The 20837-nt window shown below is 46.3% G+C and overlaps 1 protein-coding gene across 2 annotated transcripts; it reads right to left on the reverse strand.

The window, feature by feature from the left end:
- Window positions 1-15614: 15614 nt before the first annotated feature.
- Window positions 15615-20567, reverse strand: LOC131705048 (resistin-like). 2 transcript variants are annotated; one of them, XM_059007124.1, is made up of 4 exons: window positions 20446-20567; window positions 18000-18127; window positions 17556-17633; window positions 15615-16102 (listed from the first exon to the last, which is right to left on the reverse strand). In XM_059007124.1, exons 2-4 carry the CDS (start codon window positions 18106-18108, stop codon window positions 15951-15953), a joined length of 339 nt encoding a protein of 112 aa, XP_058863107.1. In that variant the 5' UTR covers window positions 18109-18127; window positions 20446-20567; the 3' UTR covers window positions 15615-15950. The 2 variants fall into 2 exon arrangements, with proteins under 2 accessions (XP_058863107.1, XP_058863106.1); XM_059007123.1 differs by lacking the exon at window positions 20446-20567 and adding an exon at window positions 18918-18985.
- Window positions 20568-20837: the final 270 nt, after the last annotated feature.

The raw sequence follows: 20837 nt of genomic DNA on the forward strand, positions 1-20837 counted from the left end.
GTCTCAGCTCGAGTGGAAAAAGCACTTTAAGGACATAAAGTTGCAGAAAACCACACTGTCACTGAAAACATACACCGGCAAAAGAATAAATAGTTTAGGAGTGACACCGGTGACAGTCTCATACAACAACCAAGAGTGTGTATGTTGTTCAAAAAGGGGGACCTGCCCTCTGGGGACGTGATTGGCTACTAAAGCTGAAAGTGGATTGGAAATCTATACATAGCCTACGTCTCTCTCAGTCCACCTCACAGTCAACTGAAGCCAAATTAAGTAAGATCCTGGAACAAGCAGCTCCAGTGTTTCAAGATGGAATCGGCACCCTCAAACAGATTAAAGGAAAAATTGTTATTACAGAAGGAGCTATGCCTAAATTCCACAAAGCCCACCCTGTGGTACACCACTGGTTACCTCACTCCATTTTGAGGTGTCTCCTCTAATCAGTACTTTCTGCTTTCTACATGTTAACCACTCCCTAATCCATGTGCATGCATTTCCTTGAATCCCTACTGCGTTCAGTTTGAGTATTAATCTTTTATGCAGTACTTTGTCAAAAGCTTTCTGGAAATCAAAATAAACTATGTCATATGCTTTGCAATTATCCATTGTCGATGTTGCATCCTCAAAAAAATCAAGTAGGTTAGTTAGACACGATCTCCCTTTCCTAAAACTATGCTGACTGTCTCCCAGTATATTGTTACCATATAGGTAATTTTTCATTTTGGATCTTATTATACTTTCCATAAGTTTACATATAATAGAAGTCAGGCTTATTGATCTGTAGTTACCTGGTTCAATTTTGTCTCCCTTTTTGTGGATTGGTATTACGTTTGCAATTCTCCAGTCTGTCATTACAACTCCTGTGTCAAGAGACTGTTGCATGATCTTGGTTAGCGGTTTGTAAATAACTTCTTTCATTTCTTTGAGTACTATTGGGAGGAGCTCATCTGGCCCAGGGGATTTGTTTATTTTAAGAGCTCCTAGTCCCTTTAACACGTCTGCCTCTGTTATGCTAAAGTTATTTAAAACTGGATAGGAACAGGTTGACATGTGGGGCATGTTGTCCGTATCCTCCTTTGTAAAAACCATGATGACAACTCACCAAACAACACTGGTTTCCACAATTTACACAAATCACAGCATAATCACGCAACCACTTAATCACTGCCCTGCACTACGAGAACCAGTCTGGCTCTGAAAAGCAATCTCAGTTAATCATTTGAAAATATTGTATCTCAAAAGAATAGAAGGTGTTTTTATTCCTACTTCTTGAAAGTTTGAAAACCGAGATGACCTCTTTCCCAATCACTGCAAGTCATTTTCATTAAATACAATTTTTATTTGTGATGGATAAATGATATAAGTCATTAAGGTTTAAATGTATTATATAGGTTGTAAGGATTTTACAAAATCTAAACGTAACAATTGTACTGGAGAATTCTGCTTGTCTGTTCTCAGACTGTCGTCTCCTCTATGAGGTACATTAACATGAGGAAAGAGCCCACTCTGCAGCAGAGCTCATCCGCTTCCTAGCAGCTGATTAGATTCAGAACCTCAAAGTTAAAGGATCCTAATGATTCAGCATCACCATTGTGGCTTGGTAACCCTTGGTAACCTTTAATAACCCTTGATAACCCATTCCATACCCTCACTGCCCCCTGTGTAAAGAAGTGTCTCCTACCCTCTGTTCAAAGTCTGTCTCCACTTCCAACTGTCCCTAGTCCTGGTTTCTGTGCTGCTCTTAAAGTATTGGTTCAGGTTAACTTTGTCCTTTGAAGACTTTTAAAGACTTCATTCAGGCCCCCCCCCAATTCTTCTTTGTTCAATTCCTTCAACATTGTCTTTGTAGCTCATTCCTTAAGCCCTGGGGCTCTCTCCAAGGCCAGCATGTCCTTGGTAATGAAGTGACTTCAATTGAACACAGTATTCTGAGTGTGTTCTCGTCTGCAGCTTGTGTATTTCAGTCTTTCCAGATCTTTTACTTCATGCTTTTTAAATGATTTATTTATTTTGCTGCTGCTTTTTCAATTGCCTGTAGGAAGGAGGTTCACCTCAATTCAGTTCGGTGGAACAAGACATTGGATTTTGAGTGCAAGATTTGTAGAAACCCTTGGACAGGAACGCTCCAGGACTGTGTGTGCAGAGTGTCAGTGTGCAAGGTGAGCACAGCTCCAGGACTGTGAGTGCAGAGTGTCAGTGTGCAAGGTGAGCACAGCTCCAGGACTGTGTGTGCAGAGTGTCAGAGTGTGCAAGGTGGGCACAGCTCCAGGACTGTATGTGCAGAGTGTCAGTGCGCAAGGTGGGCACAGCTCCAGGACTGTGTGTGCAGAGTGTCAGTGTGCAAGGTGAGCACAGCTCCAGGACTGTGTGTGCAGAGTGTCAGTGTGCAAGGTGAGCACAGCTCCAGGACTGTGTGTGCAGAGTGTCAGTGTGCAAGGTGAGCACAGCTCCAGGACTGTGTGTGCAGAGTGTCAGTGTGCAAGGTGAGCACAGCTCCAGGACTGTGTGTGCAGAGTGTCAGAGTGTGCAAGGTGGGCACAGCTCCAGGACTGTATGTGCAGAGTGTCAGTGCGCAAGGTGTGCACAGCTCCAGGACTGTGTGTGCAGAGTGTCAGTGTGCAAGGTGAGCACAGCTCCAGGACTGTGTGTGCAGAGTGTCAGTGTGCAAGGTGAGCACAGCTCCAGGACTGTGTGTGCAGAGTGTCAGAGTGTGCAAGGTGGGCACAGCTCCAGGACTGTGTGTGCAGAGTGTCAGTGTGCAAGGTGAGCACAGCTCCAGGACTGTGTGTGCAGTGTCAGTGTGCAAGGTGAGCAAAGCTCCAGGACTGTGTGTGCAGAGTGTCAGTGCGCAAGGTGAGCACAGCTCCAGGACTGTGTGTGCAGAGTGTCAGTGTGCAAGGTGAGCACAGCTCCAGGACTGTGTGTGCAGAGTGTCAGTGTGCAAGGTGAGCACAGCTCCAGGACTGTGTGTGCAGAGTGTCAGTGTGCAAGGTGAGCACAGCTCCAAGACTGTGTGTGCAGAGTGTCAGTGCGCAAGGTGAGCACAGCTCCAAGACTGTGTGTGCAGAGTGTCAGTGTGCAAGGTGAGCACAGCTCCAGGACTGTGTGTGCAGAGTGTCAGTGTGCAAGGTGAGCACAGCTCCAGGACTGTGTGTGCAGAGTGTCAGTGTGCAAGGTGAGCAAAGCTCCAGGACTGTGTGTGCAGAGTGTCAGTGTGCAAGGTGAGCACAGCTCCAGGACTGTGTGTGCAGAGTGTCAGAGTGTGCAAGGTGGGCACAGCTCCAGGACTGTATGTGCAGAGTGTCAGTGTGCAAGGTGAGCACAGCTCCAGGGCTGTGTGTGCAGAGTGTCAGTGTGCAAGGTGAGCACAGCTCCAGGACTGTGTGTGCAGAGTGTCAGAGTGTGCAAGGTGGGCACAGCTCCAGGACTGTGTGTGCAGAGTGTCAGTGCACAAGGTGAGCACAGCTCCAGGACTGTGTGTGCAGAGTGTCAGTGCGCAAGGTGAGCACAGCTCCAGGACTGTGTGTGCAGAGTGTCAGTGTGCAAGGTGAGCACAGCTCCAAGACTGTGTGTGCAGAGTGTCAGTGCGCAAGGTGAGCACAGCTCCAGAACTGTGTGTGCAGAGTGTCAGTGCGCAAGGTGAGCACAGCTCCAGGACTGTGTGTGCAGAGTGTCAGTGTGCAAGGTGAGCACAGCTCCAGGACTGTGTGTGCAGAGTGTCAGTGTGCAAGGTGAGCAAAGCTCCAGGACTGTGTGTGCAGAGTGTCAGTGTGCAAGGTGAGCACAGCTCCAGGACTGTGTGTGCAGAGTATCAGAGTGTGCAAGGTGGGCACAGCTCCAGGACTGTATGTGCAGAGTGTCAGTGTGCAAGGTGAGCACAGCTCCAGGACTGTGTGTGCAGAGTGTCAGTGCGCAAGGTGAGCACAGCTCCAAGACTGTGTGTGCAGAGTGTCAGTGTGCAAGGTGAGCACAGCTCCAGGACTGTGTGTGCAGAGTGTCAGTGTGCAAGGTGAGCACAGCTCCAGGACTGTGTGTGCAGAGTGTCAGTGCGCAAGGTGAGCACAGCTCCAGAACTGTGTGTGCAGAGTGTCAGTGCGCAAGGTGAGCACAGCTCCAGGACTGTGTGTGCAGAGTGTCAGTGTGCAAGGTGAGCACAGCTCCAGGACTGTGTGTGCAGAGTGTCAGAGTGTGCAAGGTGGGCACAGCTCCAGGACTGTATGTGCAGAGTGTCAGTGCGCAAGGTGTGCACAGCTCCAGGACTGTGTGTGCAGAGTGTCAGTGTGCAAGGTGAGCACAGCTCCAGGACTGTGTGTGCAGAGTGTCAGTGTGCAAGGTGAGCACAGCTCCAGGACTGTGTGTGCAGAGTGTCAGAGTGTGCAAGGTGGGCACAGCTCCAGGACTGTGTGTGCAGAGTGTCAGTGTGCAAGGTGAGCACAGCTCCAGGACTGTGTGTGCAGTGTCAGTGTGCAAGGTGAGCAAAGCTCCAGGACTGTGTGTGCAGAGTGTCAGTGCGCAAGGTGAGCACAGCTCCAGGACTGTGTGTGCAGAGTGTCAGTGTGCAAGGTGAGCACAGCTCCAGGACTGTGTGTGCAGAGTGTCAGTGTGCAAGGTGAGCACAGCTCCAGGACTGTGTGTGCAGAGTGTCAGTGTGCAAGGTGAGCACAGCTCCAAGACTGTGTGTGCAGAGTGTCAGTGCGCAAGGTGAGCACAGCTCCAAGACTGTGTGTGCAGAGTGTCAGTGTGCAAGGTGAGCACAGCTCCAGGACTGTGTGTGCAGAGTGTCAGTGTGCAAGGTGAGCACAGCTCCAGGACTGTGTGTGCAGAGTGTCAGTGTGCAAGGTGAGCAAAGCTCCAGGACTGTGTGTGCAGAGTGTCAGTGTGCAAGGTGAGCACAGCTCCAGGACTGTGTGTGCAGAGTGTCAGAGTGTGCAAGGTGGGCACAGCTCCAGGACTGTATGTGCAGAGTGTCAGTGTGCAAGGTGAGCACAGCTCCAGGGCTGTGTGTGCAGAGTGTCAGTGTGCAAGGTGAGCACAGCTCCAGGACTGTGTGTGCAGAGTGTCAGAGTGTGCAAGGTGGGCACAGCTCCAGGACTGTGTGTGCAGAGTGTCAGTGCACAAGGTGAGCACAGCTCCAGGACTGTGTGTGCAGAGTGTCAGTGCGCAAGGTGAGCACAGCTCCAGGACTGTGTGTGCAGAGTGTCAGTGTGCAAGGTGAGCACAGCTCCAAGACTGTGTGTGCAGAGTGTCAGTGCGCAAGGTGAGCACAGCTCCAGAACTGTGTGTGCAGAGTGTCAGTGCGCAAGGTGAGCACAGCTCCAGGACTGTGTGTGCAGAGTGTCAGTGTGCAAGGTGAGCACAGCTCCAGGACTGTGTGTGCAGAGTGTCAGTGTGCAAGGTGAGCAAAGCTCCAGGACTGTGTGTGCAGAGTGTCAGTGTGCAAGGTGAGCACAGCTCCAGGACTGTGTGTGCAGAGTATCAGAGTGTGCAAGGTGGGCACAGCTCCAGGACTGTATGTGCAGAGTGTCAGTGTGCAAGGTGAGCACAGCTCCAGGACTGTGTGTGCAGAGTGTCAGTGCGCAAGGTGAGCACAGCTCCAAGACTGTGTGTGCAGAGTGTCAGTGTGCAAGGTGAGCACAGCTCCAGGACTGTGTGTGCAGAGTGTCAGTGTGCAAGGTGAGCACAGCTCCAGGACTGTGTGTGCAGAGTGTCAGTGCGCAAGGTGAGCACAGCTCCAGAACTGTGTGTGCAGAGTGTCAGTGCGCAAGGTGAGCACAGCTCCAGGACTGTGTGTGCAGAGTGTCAGTGTGCAAGGTGAGCACAGCTCCAGGACTGTGTGTGCAGAGTGTCAGTGTGCAAGGTGAGCAAAGCTCCAGGACTGTGTGTGCAGAGTGTCAGTGTGCAAGGTGAGCACAGCTCCAGGACTGTGTGTGCAGAGTATCAGAGTGTGCAAGGTGGGCACAGCTCCAGGACTGTATGTGCAGAGTGTCAGTGTGCAAGGTGAGCACAGCTCCAGGACTGTGTGTGCAGAGTGTCAGTGCGCAAGGTGAGCACAGCTCCAAGACTGTGTGTGCAGAGTGTCAGTGTGCAAGGTGAGCACAGCTCCAGGACTGTGTGTGCAGAGTGTCAGAGTGTGCAAGGTGGGCACAGCTCCAGGACTGTGTGTGCAGAGTGTCAGTGTGCAAGGTGAGCACACAGCACACAGCAAGCTCAAGGGGGGCCTTTTAGAAACCCCCTCACATATCAGGAATCAAACAGTAACAGTGATGTGTTTGCCAGAATTTCAGTACATCTTATCCTGGGTGGAGATGTCATCACGTGCATAGAACACCAAACCTAATACTTACTCTGTGGCCACACCTGTTGAACGAGTTGTGTCATTTATAATGGGAAGATAATTGCCACATTTTCATAAGAAACATTTATAATCATTGTTATTTCTAATTGGAGTCATGAGCCATGACAGTTCTGTTTTGGGTTTAGCAGCAGCCCAAGCAATTAAAACTCAACAGCCATAATAACATAAGAAAGTTTACAAACAAGAGGAGGCCATTCGGCCCATCTTGCTCAGCTTCTTGAAGGATCCCAGGGTGTCACTGGGGAGTTGGTTCCAGACCCTCACAGTTCTCTGTGTAGAAAAGTGCTTCCTATTTTCTGTTCTGAATGCCCCTTTATAAAATCTCCATTTGTCACCCCTGGTCCTTGTTTCTTTTTTCAGGTCAAAAAAGTCCACTGGGTCGAGATTGTCAATATTTTTTAGAATTCTGAATGCTTGAATCAGATCACCGCGTAGTCTTCTTTGTTCAAGACTGAATAGATTCAATTATTTTAGCCTGTCTGCATACGACATGCCTTTTAAACCTGGGATAATTCTGGTCGCTTTTCTTTGCACTCTTTCTAGAGCGGCAATATCCCTTTTGTAATGAGGTGACCAGAACTGAACACAATATTCTAGATGAGGTCTTAGTAATGCATTGTAAAGTTTTAACATTACTTCCCTTGATTTAAGTTAAACACTTTTCACAATATATCCGACAATCTTGTTGGCCTTTTTTATAGCTTCCCAACATTGTCTAGATGAAGACTTTTCTGAGTCAACATTAACTCCTAGGTCTTTTTCATAGATTCCTTCTTCAATTTCAGTATCTCACATATGATATTTATAATGCACATTTGTATTGCCTGCGTGCAGTACCTTACACTTTTCTCTATTAAATGTCATTTGCGATGTGTCTGCCCAGTTCTGAATGCTGTCTAGATCATTTTGAGTGACCTTTGCTGCTGCAACAGTGTTTGCCACTCCTTCTATTTCTGTGTCGTCTGCAAATTTAACAAGTTTGCTTACAATACCAGAATCTAAATTATTAATGTAGATTAGGAATAGCAGAGGACCTAATACTGATCACTGTTGTTATATATGTATTTTTGTTTACGACTGTAAGTCACCCTGGATAAGGGCGTCTGCTGAGAAATAAATAATAATAATAATAATATATGTTATGGCAAATCTGCTGATGCAAATTAATGCTAATTCTATGTACACCTCCTAGTGGTTGGTTTTGAATCTACACAAGTGAATGCAAGTGTATTTGTACTTAACAAGGACGTATAGATAAAATATATCTGAAGGTTAACTGAACTCCTGCCCCTGTGTGTTTCATTAATAACACATCTTAATTGAAGTACAAAACACAACAATTGGCGACGAGGACATATGTGTTTTTCTGACCCTGGCGGTTGCATCTTGTTTACGTTTTACCCCTTGTCCTCTCAGAGTTTTTTTTCAGTGGTTTGGGAGGACGCAGGGCCTTGAAAACAAGTGGACGACTGTCACAAAGACGGCCGGAGTGGGTGGCGTCAGACCAGAAGCAGGAAGGAATACAGAGACGGTGGTTGTGATGATGAGCTGAGTGCAATGGCTGCACTCAGCGTTTAATAACAAAATAAAAGGTTTAAACAACGGAATACAAAACAGGACACGGCACTTGACGCCAAAATAAACAGACAGACAAAACGACTGACACTTAACAAACGGTGCACGGAGACAAACAAACACGGTGAGAACAAACACTTATATTTACGATCTTTCACTTTTAATTACTCCTTTCTCTCTCACCCGTTCTCCTCTTCCGAACACCCAACCCCCGAGTGACTAAACGTGCATCTATTTATACTGTTGTGCTGGGATTCAATTACTAATTAATTATTCACTTGAATCCCAGCACGTGAATTCATTACGTGAAACCCCGTGTTCACATATTATATTTTAAATGCACGTGCGTGATGTGCAATCCCGTGCCTAAATACAGATATACACTTTTTAAATACACGTGAAACACAGACCCGTTTATATCCCGTGTACCAATGACTATACACCAACATTTACACACGCAACATACAACACAACACACAAATGCACACAGGGGCGGGGCGCATTGCCACATATACCCCCCCTTGTGCGCAGCACACATGGCCTCAACGGCCACCTCCCCCCTTAAAAATCCAGCAGTCCAGGACAAAGTCTCGGGCTGGGAAGGGAGGCTTCAGTGGGCCCATGGCTGGCCATGCTGTCAGCACCCCTGCCGGTAGTGGCACGGCTGACAGCCTGTTGGTCCACTCCTGCAGCGAAACTGCTGCTGGGGAAAGTTGTCTCCTGACCTCTCCCCCTGTCTTTGTAGCCGGTAGCTCCCTTTGATGGGGCTCCGACCACAGTACTGCCGGCAGCGAAGAAGCTGCAGTGGGAGCAGGTCTCCGGACCTCCCCCACGATCTCCGGCAGCGAAACTGCTGCAGTGGGAGCAGGTCTCCGGACCTCCCCCACGATCTCCGGCAGCGAAACTGCTGCAGTGGGAGCAGGTCTCCGGACCTCCCCCACGATCTCCGGCAGCGAAACTGCTGCAGTGGGAGCAGGTCTCTGGACCTCCCCCACGATCTCCGGCAGCGAAACTGCTGCTGGGGTTGGTGGTCTCCAGACCTCCTCCCCCTTCTTCGTGGCCGACAGCTCCCCTTTCTGGGGCTCCGGCCACCGTACTCCCCGTGGTGGAGGTACGGGAAGCAGAGACAGCTCCTGCTGTTCTGCTTCTGGCAGTGGCGGAGGCAGCTCCTGCTCCTCTGCTCCTGGAAGTGGCAGAGGCAGCTCCTGCTCCTCTGCTCCTGGCGGTGGTGGTGGCGAAGGCAGAGGCAGCTCCTGCTGCTCTGCTCCTTTCGGTGTAGGTGGCGGAGGCAGAGGCAGCTCCGGCTGCTCTGCTCCTGCCGATGAAGGTGGGAGCAGCGTGTAGTCTCCTGGCGACTGAGGTGGGAGCAGCGTGTAGTCTCCTGGCGACTGAGGTGGGAGCAGCGTGTAGTCTCCCCCTTTTTCAGGGGACTGGTGCTGCTCTGCCTCTCTTGCAGCGGACTGGTGCGGCTCTGCCTCTGAAGGGGAAACCAGCAGGCATTCTTCCTCTGCTGGTTGTGCTGGGGAAACCAGCAGGCATTCTTCCTCTGCTGGTTGTGCTGGGGAAACCAGCAGGCATTCTTCCTCTGCTGGTTGTGCTGGGGAAACCAACAGGCATTCTTCCTCTGCTGGTTGTGCTGGGGAAACCAGCAGGCATTCTTCCTCTGCTGGTTGGGCTGGGGAAACCAGCAGGCATTCTTCCTCTGCTGGTTGTGCTGGGGAAACCAGCAGGCATTCTACCTCTGCTGGTTGTGATGGGGAAACCAGCAGGCATTCTTGCTCTGCTGGTGAAGGTGGGAACAGCTGCCTCTCAGGCTTCGGATTCCCGCGGTCCCCCCGTCTGGGCGCTGGACGCTCGCGGTCCCCCCGTCTGGGCGCTGGACGCTCGCGGTCCCCCCGTCTGGGCGCTGGTTCCTCCTCTTCATACTGGGTGGGGCATATGGCTAACGTGTGCCCATAAGCCCCACAGCCAGGGCATAACTCTGCTGCGAGGCTCTTTAAAAAAACCTCCCAGCCATCATCCTCGACCTCCTCCCTTTTGGGCTGTAGACGCCCCGACTCCTCCCTTTTGGGCTGTGGACACTCGGGTTCCCCCCACTCAGGCGTAGGACGTTCGGGTGCCTCACACTCAGGCGTAGGACGTTCGGGTTCCTCCCACTCGGGCGTAGGACGCTCAGGCTCCTCCCACTCGGGCTGTGGACGCTCAGGCTCCTCCCACTCGGGCTGTGGACGCTCAGGCTCCTCCCACTCGGGCTGTGGACGCTCAGGCTCCTCCCACTCGGGCTGTGGACGCTCAGGCTCCTCCCACTCGGGCTGTGGACGCTCAGGCTCCTCCCACTCGGGCTGTGGACGCTCAGGCTCCTCCCGCTCAGGTACTGGAGAGGGCAGCGACTGCTCCTCTCCCTCTTGCTCACTGGAAGGCATCCCTCCCATGTCTGCAGCTAGGTAACCCAGCACCACGATGGTGAGGTCACGAACGGATGCCGGGTTGTGCTGTTGCTCCCAGTCCTCCCATCGTTTCCCATCTCGCATCTGCAGTGCGTGAATAACCATGGGGAGGTCACTGGCGAAGTTCCCCTCGGGGTGCACCAGCCAGTCCCATATTTCCCGGGACGGTGGGGAACCCGGTGGCAGTGGGGGTAGAGGGGTGGCTACTGCCCCGTTGTGGCTGTCCTCCTCCCAGCCCGGCATGCAGGATGAGGGCTGCAGCTGTTGTTGCTGCTGCTGCTTCTGCTGCTTCCTGCAGCTCTTTCTTCCCATCCTCGCTTTACAAATTTATTTTATTTTTTTTTTTTTTTCACAGAACCCCCTCTCCTGGTCTGACGCTTGGAGGCGCTATTATCCCACTTCTGACACCACGTGTCACAAAGACGGCCGGAGTGGGTGGCGTCAGACCAGAAGCAGGAAGGAATACAGAGACGGTGGTTGTGATGATGAGCTGAGTGCAATGGCTGCACTCAGCGTTTAATAACAAAATAAAAGGTTTAAACAACGGAATACAAAACAGGACACGGCACTTGACGCCAAAATAAACAGACAGACAAAACGACTGACACTTAACAAACGGTGCACGGAGACAAACAAACACGGTGAGAACAAACACTTATATTTACGATCTTTCACTTTTAATTACTCCTTTCTCTCACACCCGTTCTCCTCTTCCGAACACCCAACCCCCGAGTGACTAAACGTGCATCTATTTATACTGTTGTGCTGGGATTCAATTACTAATTAATTATTCACTTGAATCCCAGCACGTGAATTCATTACGTGAAACCCCGTGTTCACATATTATATTTTAAATGCACGTGCGTGATGTGCAATCCCGTGCCTAAATACAAATATACACTTTTTAAATACACGTGAAACACAGACCCGTTTATATCCCGTGTACCAATGACTATACACCAACATTTACACACGCAACATACAACACAACACACAAATACACACAGGGGCGGGGCGCATTGCCACAACGACAGACTTGCAAAACAAATGGCAGGCTGTATCGGAAAAATTGATGTTTTCGACAGTAATACAGAAGAATGGATGATGTATACTGAGCGGCTTGAGCAATATTTTGCTGTAAATGATTTTGCAGATGAGAAGCGCGTCCCAGCCTTGTTAAGAGCTATGGGGGGAAAAGCTTATAGTTTATTAAGGAGTTTGACTGCGCCTGAGAAACCGGCAAATAAAACATTCGCCGAAATAGTAAAAATAATGCAGGACCATTTTCGCCGAAGCCACTGCTAATAGCTGAACGGTTTAGGTTTCACAAGCGAAACCAGCTCGAAGGTGAAACCATCACTGCTGTTTATGTAGCAGAGCTTAAGAAGCTTTCTGAATATTGTCAGTTTGGAGAAGGTCTAAACGATGCGTTACGCGATAGACTGGTCTGCGGCATTTTGCAAGAGAGCACACAGAAGAGGTTGCTAACGGAAGCAAACCTTACTTTCAAACGCGCAATACAACTTGCAGTTTCAATGGAAACGGCTGCTAGAGACGCAACTCAATTACAGACAGGAGTTAAAGCTGCTGCTAATGTACACAAAATGAGCAGAGCTGTAAAAAAAGGCCAAATAAAAGAGACTATATCACAAGCAGATACATGCTATCACTGTGGTAGAGGTTCACATATTTAAGAACGAAACCTGCAGAAAATGTATCAAGCGAGGGCACATTCAAAGAGTTTGCCATGCATGGAAAAACAAAGATAATGTGGAAGCATGCCAGCGTGTTACTTACCTTTAGAAAAACAGAAGTGTACACGCAGTTGAAGACACATGAAAGGTTCTGAAAGCGAAAGTGGATTGGCTAGCCAAGAAATCTGCAATATAAATTGTGGTGATAAAAACGCGATTTGGCTCACACCAGAAATAAATGTGAAGCCTGTGAAGATGGAGCTGGATACAGGCTCTGCAGTATCAGTCATGTCTCAGCTCGAGTGGAAAAAGCACTTTAAGGACATAAAGTTGCAGAAAACCACACTGTCACTGAAAACATACACCGGCAAAAGAATAAATCGTTTAGGAGTGACACCTGTGACAGTCTCATACAACAACCAAGAGTGTGTATGTTGTTCAAAAAGGGGGACCTGCCCTCTGGGGACGTGATTGGCTACTAAAGCTGAAAGTGGATTGGAAATCTATACATAGCCTACGTCTCTCTCAGTCCACCTCACAGTCAACTGAAGCCAAATTAAGTAAGATCCTGGAACAAGCAGCTCCAGTGTTTCAAGATGGAATCGGCACCCTCAAACAGATTAAAGGAAAAATTGTTATTACAGAAGGAGCTATGCCTAAATTCAACAAAGCCCACCCTGTGGTACACCACTGGTTACCTCACTCCATTTTGAGGTATCTCCTCTAATCAGTACTTTCTGCTTTCTACATGTTAACCACTCCCTAATTCATGTGCATGCATTTCCTTGAATCCCTACTGCGTTCAGTTTGAGTATAAATTTTTTTGCAGTATTTTGTCAAAAGCTTTCTGGAAATCTAAATAAACTATGTCATATGCTTTGCAATTATCCATTGTCGATGTTGCATCCTCAAAAAAATCAAGTAGGTTAGTTAGACACGATCTCCCTTTCCTAAAACCATGCTGACTGTCTCCCACAATACTGTTACAATATAGGTCATTTTCCATTTTGGATCTTATTATAGTTTCCATAAGTTTACATAAAATAGAAGTCAGGCTTATTGGTCTGTACTTACCTGATTCGGTTTTGTCTCCCTTTTTGTGGATTGGTATTACGTTTGCTATTTTCCAGTCTGTCGGTACAACCCCTGTGTCAAGAGACTGTTGCATGATCTTGGTTAGCGGTTTGTAAACAACTTCTTTCATTTCTTTGAGTACTATTGGGAGGATCTCGTCCGGCCCAGGGGATTTGTTTATTTTAAGAGCTCCTAGTCCCTTTAACACTTCTGCTTCTGTTATGCTAAAGTTATTTAAAATTGGATAGGAACAGGTCGACATGTGGGGCATGTTGTCCGTATCCTCCTTTGTAAAAACCATGATGACAACTCACCAAGCAGCACTGGTTTACACAATTTACACAAATCACAACATAATCAAGCAAACACTTAATGACTGCCCTGCGCTATGAGAACCAGTCTGGCTCTGAAAAGCAATCTCAATTAATCATTTGAAAATACTGTATCTCAAAAGAATAGAAGGTGTTTTTAGTCATTTTCATTAAATACAATTTTTAATTGTGATGGATGAATTATATAATTCATTAAGGTTTAAATGTATTATATAGGTTGTAAGGATTTTACCAAATCTAAACGTAACCATTGTACTGGAGAATTCTGCCTGTTCTCACTGTCGTCTCCTCCTAAACCAAAAGACCCCCACAGTGGTCTTAGTTTTAAAGACTTCAAGGTGTGTGTAACGAGGGAGGTCTGTGCTGACTGTCTGGCGCATGCGTGGTTCTGCAGGAAGAGGGCGGCAGTCTCATAAGATCCTCCTGCCAGTCATGGCGATGACACGGAGAGGTGGGGAAGAGGGTGTGTGGGCTTTCCCTCTCTCTCTGAGTGGCTGAGAGGCAAGCCTTGGGGGATTGCTTGGTCCATAAGTACTGTGCTTGGTTATGCATTTGGGTGGCCAGAGAGATGATACCCTGTGACACTGGAGGAAGACGCCAGTGTAAACAAAGACCAGGCAGGAACGCCAGAGGTTGAAGAGAAAACAAAACAGGTAAGCACGACTGAGGAAGACAGCCCACCTTAAACAAATTATCTAATAATAAAAATAAATAATTACGTCCCCGAGGGGATGTGTGTAGTTATACGGGGAACTCTGGCCACCCCAGTGTATAGGGAATAGCTGAGTGTAGGTCGGACACCCGAACTGACCGGCTTAGTGGCAGTGGGGGCACTGCGTAAGCAACACCTTTATTTTGTAGTTTTATTACTGTGTTTTATTTTCTCTTTTTATTTCGCCTTTGGTTTTCATTATTATTTTAGAGCACCTGTGTGCTGACAGATACAAGTGCAACCGCTGCTTATCATCGTTGGTATAAGGGGAGTCGCAGCACTAGCGCCATCTGGCGACAAATAATAATAAAAAAAATTCCAAAACAAAACTGAGCACAAGTGTGGTGTTTCAAACAAAACCTTCTGTCTCCCGTGTGTGTCTGTGAATTGTCCACCACCCTTCCACAGTGTGAGTAAGCTAGTTTTATTATTCAGAATAAACGAAAATGGTCTGCTTAAGACAATTATTCTGGATGGTTCTTCAAAAGGACTGGCCCACATGTGGATTGAAGTTTTTGTTGACATTAACATATATAGTACTTTTCTAGAAGTTAACAGACAGCTGTGATCACCTTGCACACTGACACTCTGCACATACAGCTTGGTTCTTGGATCTAGCTATGCAATTAGAGAAGTGCAATGACAGTGCAGATTAAGCAAAAGCAAGTTGATTATATGATTGTCACCTGGATTTTGTCAGCTACCTACACAATCCGCGCAATGGTCTTAAGAAAAAGTGGGGTGGCTTAAGCCCCCTACCCCCCCCCCCCCCCAACTCTAAACCCTAACCCTAACCATGACCCTAACCCTAACTCTAAAGCCCCTTTCACACTGGCACTCCTACCCGGGTCCTGACCCGGGTCCTGGCTACCCGGGTCACAATCCCGCGTCATGTGCAACCGCGTACCTGTGTCAGACCCGGGTAAAATGCTTGACTGCCGTTCGTGAGCCGACGCAATAACAAACAGCCACAACCTACAGTGAAGTTTTCACTTCTGCCAGGAATTTTTCTGTTTATTCTGTTTAGCCATATTTCTGTTGTTTGAGACACACCAGGAGCCAGATCGCAGCAGGGATGAAGAAACATTTGCTGTAATCAACATTTGGGCCGACGGTTCAATCCAGAGAAGCTTGGATGGAAGCGTCTGTAAAAAGCTGCTTGCGGGGCATCGATCCGCGCATTGTTTACTTGTGTCTGTCATCCAGGTCAACCCTGCTGTATCAAAAGCAGTGTGAAATCGCGTACCCGACCCACATGACACGGGGTCCTGCCCGGGTAGGTTCTGACCCGGGTAGAGCATGTCGGTGTGAAAGGGGCTTAACTCTAACCCCGAACCCTAACCCTAACTCTAATGCATAGAGAATATCTTGCTGTGAACCTTGCTCAGGTGGAAAAGCTTATGTAAACCAAATAACATGAGTGATAAGTGAGTGAGAAAAGTATTTATTTTTTAGAAGCTTTTTATTCAATACCATAACAATGACCATACAGTATCATTTATACAGCGTCCTTCCTGTGCAAGCATCCCAGGGCGCTTTACAGAAATACACAGCAAGCCAAAAGAGCTCCAGACTATTCACTAGGGAAAGGCCAAATCAAAGAGATATAAAAGTTAAAAATACTCAGCATTCCGGATAAAAGCTGGAAGAGAGTTCCAGAGTGAAGGAGCTTGAAAACTGAAAGCCCTCGCACTAATCTTTAAACCACATTTGTGTTCTAGAATGCTTCAAGATCCAGACGTGGATTCTGGCATTTTCTGGTTTCTACATGGCAATCTTGCAGCAGCGTGCAATGACCCCGATCCGGTTTACAGTGGTCGAAATCGGCTTTGCACACTGGCAGAGGCAGGTCTGGTCATTGCTGATATCCCAGTAGCAGCCGGGATTAGTGCAGGAGCAGCACATCACCTTGTAACCTGCAAAGGAAAGAGAGCAAAAACCATTTACAATTCTGCCCCCTCAGATTGTAACGATGCCCTCCAAGCGAGTGATGACGTAATAATCCTGTCATCAGCATCAGGCACGCGCCTGATTAACACTGACTCACTCGTCTTTGATTCAATTCAATGGGCTGAGATGCAAGATACTACATGGCTGTGGGGAAATTCATAATTAATATTGAATGTACTGGTAAAATGACATTTCCATTCTTAAATCTATGAGAATTGAGATGCTATGATGTTAATCAAGGACAAGATACTGCTAGTCTCGTAGAAATAAACAAAGCTGATTCTAATCTTTTAATTAAGAATGCCTGACTGGGAAACCAACTTTCTTGATGTAAAGGGTTGAGAAGGGCGGCACCTGGTGGATACAAGGTGTCATGACTATTTATTATTATTTATTTCTTAACAGACGCCCTTATCCAGGGTAACAATTGTTACAAGATATTACATTATTTTTTACGCATTATTTTTACATACAATTACCCTTTTATACAGCTGGGTTTTTACTGGAGCAATCTCTGTAAAGTACCTTGCTCAAGGGTGTACAGCAGCAGTGTCCCCCACCTGGGATTGAACCCACAACCCTCCGGTCAAGAGTTCAGAGCCCTAACCACTACTCCACACTGCAGCTCCTTCAATTGTTACACATTAGTCCAAACGTAATGTGACTAATGTGTAACAATTGAAATGATTACATTGGTTTTAGAATACTTTTAATAACTAATCTTGCAGATGCAAGTTTAAGAATTATTTAAGTATGTTTTCCCAATAATATTGAAATGTTTATTGTGTTTTAAAGTGAAAATAATAATAATGTGTTTAACATGCTTGTAACAGTAATTTAGTAATGAGAATGAAACTGAAATTTGTATCCTTCTATGATCACTGTAACTAAAGTTATATCAAAATGAAGTTTTATTTTTTTTAAAAAGTATATCTCTGTGGAAGGACCAGTTACCAGTGTTAATGACGCGCATTGCTTGTGTAAAAGGATCTCTCTCTCTCTCTCTCTCTCTCTCTCTCTCTCTCTCTCTCTCTCTCTCTCTCTCTCTCTCTCTCTCTCTCACACACGAACACCTAAGTATTAGAATTTAAGATTCAAGTAAAATACTATTAGTTTGTAGAAGAAATATCTACATGCAACTAGAAGTAAAAAAATGTAGTAAGTAGAATAATGGAATGGTGGATATCATTGTATAATGAATATGATAAACGTTAAGGACTAAAACCCGCTATTTATACTTAAATATTCCTCACATAATGGAGGCATCGTCCTTTATATTGAGAAATTAATATGAACTAATGTTTGTATTTTACCAATATAGTGGGGTTATTGCCTATGATATAGAGGTATTAATGTTAAATATGACATATTCCTAGATACATGGAAACATGCCAGAACATGGTAAACATGGACACTGACCTTTAGGACATTCCGCCTTGTAGCCTCTACTTGGGACAGTAATGCAGGACAGAGTCACTTTCTGCATCGCTTTAGAGTCTGAAAACACAACACAAAGCACAAGAGTTTAGGAAGGAGAAGAGGCTGTTCTGCCCATCAAGGCTCATCCCTTCCCAGCACCCTCTAACAGGGAGATCTAATTTAAAAGCACAGAATCTAGTCCATTCTGAAACGTTCCCAGTGTTTCAGATCCTACTGCTTCCCCTGGTAGACTAGACCATGCATTTATAATCTCTGTGTAAAAAAGTGCTTCCTACATTCCCTTCTAAACTTCTTTTTACTCAGCTTCCATTCATGCCCTCTTGTTCTGCTCTCTGTGCTCAATTTAAAGTAGTGTCTTGGGTTAACTTTATCCAGTTCTCACTTGAGTGTTTGGATAGGTGCGGATGGAAGCTGGTTTCTTACCCACAGATTCTGTCAGGCTGCTCATCAGATCATCCTGAGGGTATGTCTGAGCGTCGGCAGCACAGAACATAGCGATCACAGCCAGCAACACAGCAACTCTCATCTTCATGGTCTCAGGACTTCACTCTCTGGAGAAACAAACACAGCAACGTTACTCTTTACCACGTTGTTACACAGTGGACCCGGCTTACCAAGGCCTTACACAATATGAGAAACCGAACGATTCAGCCCATCAGCGCTCGTCTGGTTCCTAGTAGCTGGTTGCCTCCACTTCTTCTGTCCCAAATCTGTGTCCTTTTCTGCCTGGATTGCTGCTGTTCTGCCATTTGTCAAGAATGTTCTCTTCTTTTGAATTCAGGAAATTGCATTTTTAACAAACTTGGCTGCAACTGACTTCTGACTTTGTTTATTTTCTAACTTTTTATTTTCAAACTCAGTAAGTGTGGTTTACCTCCTCTTAGAAGTCACCATAACTGCAAGTCAAGTTGTTTCTGGTGACGTGGTCAACTCCTCAACCAATGCAATTATCAGAACTAATTATACAGACGCGTACAAAATCAATCTTTCATGCAATTAAGCAAATTATGCATTTGAGCGGAGTGCAATACCATGTAAACACATAGCGAATTTGTGGTACCCAGAAATTGCTATGCATTTATGTGTATGCAGTTATCTGATATGCAATTAAGTGGAGTGCACTGTATCTATGCAAAAGTATAATATGTTTTATTTTTATTATTAATAATAATAATAATAATAATAATAATAATAATAATAATAATAATAATAATAATAATAATCACAGTTTTGTAACATGAACAGCAACAACAAAAAATATCAAATTGCACTTTGCAGTAGAGTCCTAAAACTGTTGCACTGTTCTACACTCTCTAATATAGCTGAACAGATCACACTTACCGATGCAGGGGCGGGTGGCTTTCTTCTTTGTGCACAGTGGTAAAAGTCAGCTTATATAGTGTTGACAGTCCTATTGACTGCTCCTACACCAGGGCGTTCCCAGTGCATTTTTATTGCCTAATACCTGATCACTGCAAGTCATTTTCAGTAAATACAATTACTAATACAGTATTTCCTAGTTGCATAGTTTTGCAATAATGTTATTTGGCAATACAGAAAAACAATGTTGTACTTGTCGCAGCACACCTTTTATCACTATGCAACTTGTGTGCCATTTTCTGTCCTTTAATATGGCACAAGCGCTGATACAGTAACTGAAAAGGTGCAGACCACATATCAAGCTAAAGCCTCTGTACTGCAACTGAATGTACATGTATGTGTGTATGTGTAGATGAAGCCTGTAGTTTAGTTTAGAGCAGGGGTTCCCAATCCAGGTCCTGGGGGAGCCCTGTGGCTGCTGGTTTTCATTCCAACTGAGCTCCCAATTACTTAATAAAACCATGAATTGAACTGATAATTTGCTTAATTACACCTTTTTACTTGTTTTCAGCTGTTAAACAGTTGCAGATTTCAAGTTAGCTGTAACATTTTATAAGTAACTTGAACTCTGCAACTTTTAAGATCGGAACACAATTAAAAAAGTCTAATTAAGCAAATTATCAGTTTAATTAAGGGTCTAGTTAAGTAATTGAGAGCTCAGTTGGAATGAAAGCCAGCAGACACAGGGGGTCCCCAGGACCCGGATTGGGAAACCCTGTTTTAGATTACATCGTTGCTGTTCAAAAGTTTAGATACATGTCTATTTTATTGTTTTGTGCAGTCTCTGATTTCAGTATCTCATTTCTATGGTTCTCCAGACAGACCCTTATAAAAGTTTACCAGGGTTTTTCTGCATGGTAATTATGCAGTTTTCCCTTCCTCCCCTAGGGTTATACTACTTGGCGATGTCATAACTCCTTGCCGTGGTCCACTGTGATGTCACTAGATGAATTGTGATGTCACACACCACTATTTTTGTAATAATTTTTTTTATGAAATCATCAACAGCAGCCACAGTTCCAGCTCCACACTGTAAAGCTTGGAGTGTGTTGAGTTGCGTGTACCTGTACCATTAAAAAGCACATCAGGACAGTGACGATGAATGGAAAAGGCTAACTTGCTGCGTGGTTTGTATCCAGTGCCCAGCCTTGGCTCTGTCAGCGCAGTCTTGAGGAGGAGGAGCTACAGGTTCCAGGTGTCTCTGCTGCTGGATGAGCTGGCCCATGTTCCCCTGGTGAACGGAGTGCTCTTCTGCAAGGTCAGGCTTCTGGACGGGAGCTACAAGCACGAGTCTATGAGGTACATTAACATGAGGAAAGAGCCCACTCGCCCGCTTCCTAGCAGCTGATCGGTTTCAGAACCTCAAAGTTAAAGGATCCTAATGATTCAGCATCACCATTGTGGCTTGGTAACCCTTGGTAACCTTTAATAACCCTTGATAACCCATTCCATACCCTCACCGCCCCCTGTGTAAAGAAGTGTCTCCTACCCTCTGTTCAAAGTCTGTCTCCACTTCCAACTGTCCCTGGTCCTGGTTTCTGTGCTGCTCTTAAAGTATTGGTTCAGGTTAACTTTGTCCTTTGAAGATTTTTAAAGACTTCATTCAGGCCCCCCCCCCCAATTCTTCTTTGTTCAATTCCTTCAGCATTGTCTTTGTAGCTCATTCCTTAAGCCCTGGGGCTCTCTCCAAGGTCAGCATGGCCTTGGTAATGAAGTGACTTCAATTGAACACAGTATTCTGAGTGTGTTCTCGTCTGCAGCTTGTGTATTTCAGTCTTTCCAGATCTTTTACTTTATGCTTTTTAAATGATTTATTTATTTTGCTGCTGCTTTTTCAATTGCCTGTAGGAAGGAGGTTCACCTCAGTTCAGTTCGGTGGAA

The sequence above is a fragment of the Acipenser ruthenus genome, chromosome 34 (assembly GCF_902713425.1).
Source record: "Acipenser ruthenus chromosome 34, fAciRut3.2 maternal haplotype, whole genome shotgun sequence".
NCBI lineage: Eukaryota > Metazoa > Chordata > Actinopteri > Acipenseriformes > Acipenseridae > Acipenser > Acipenser ruthenus.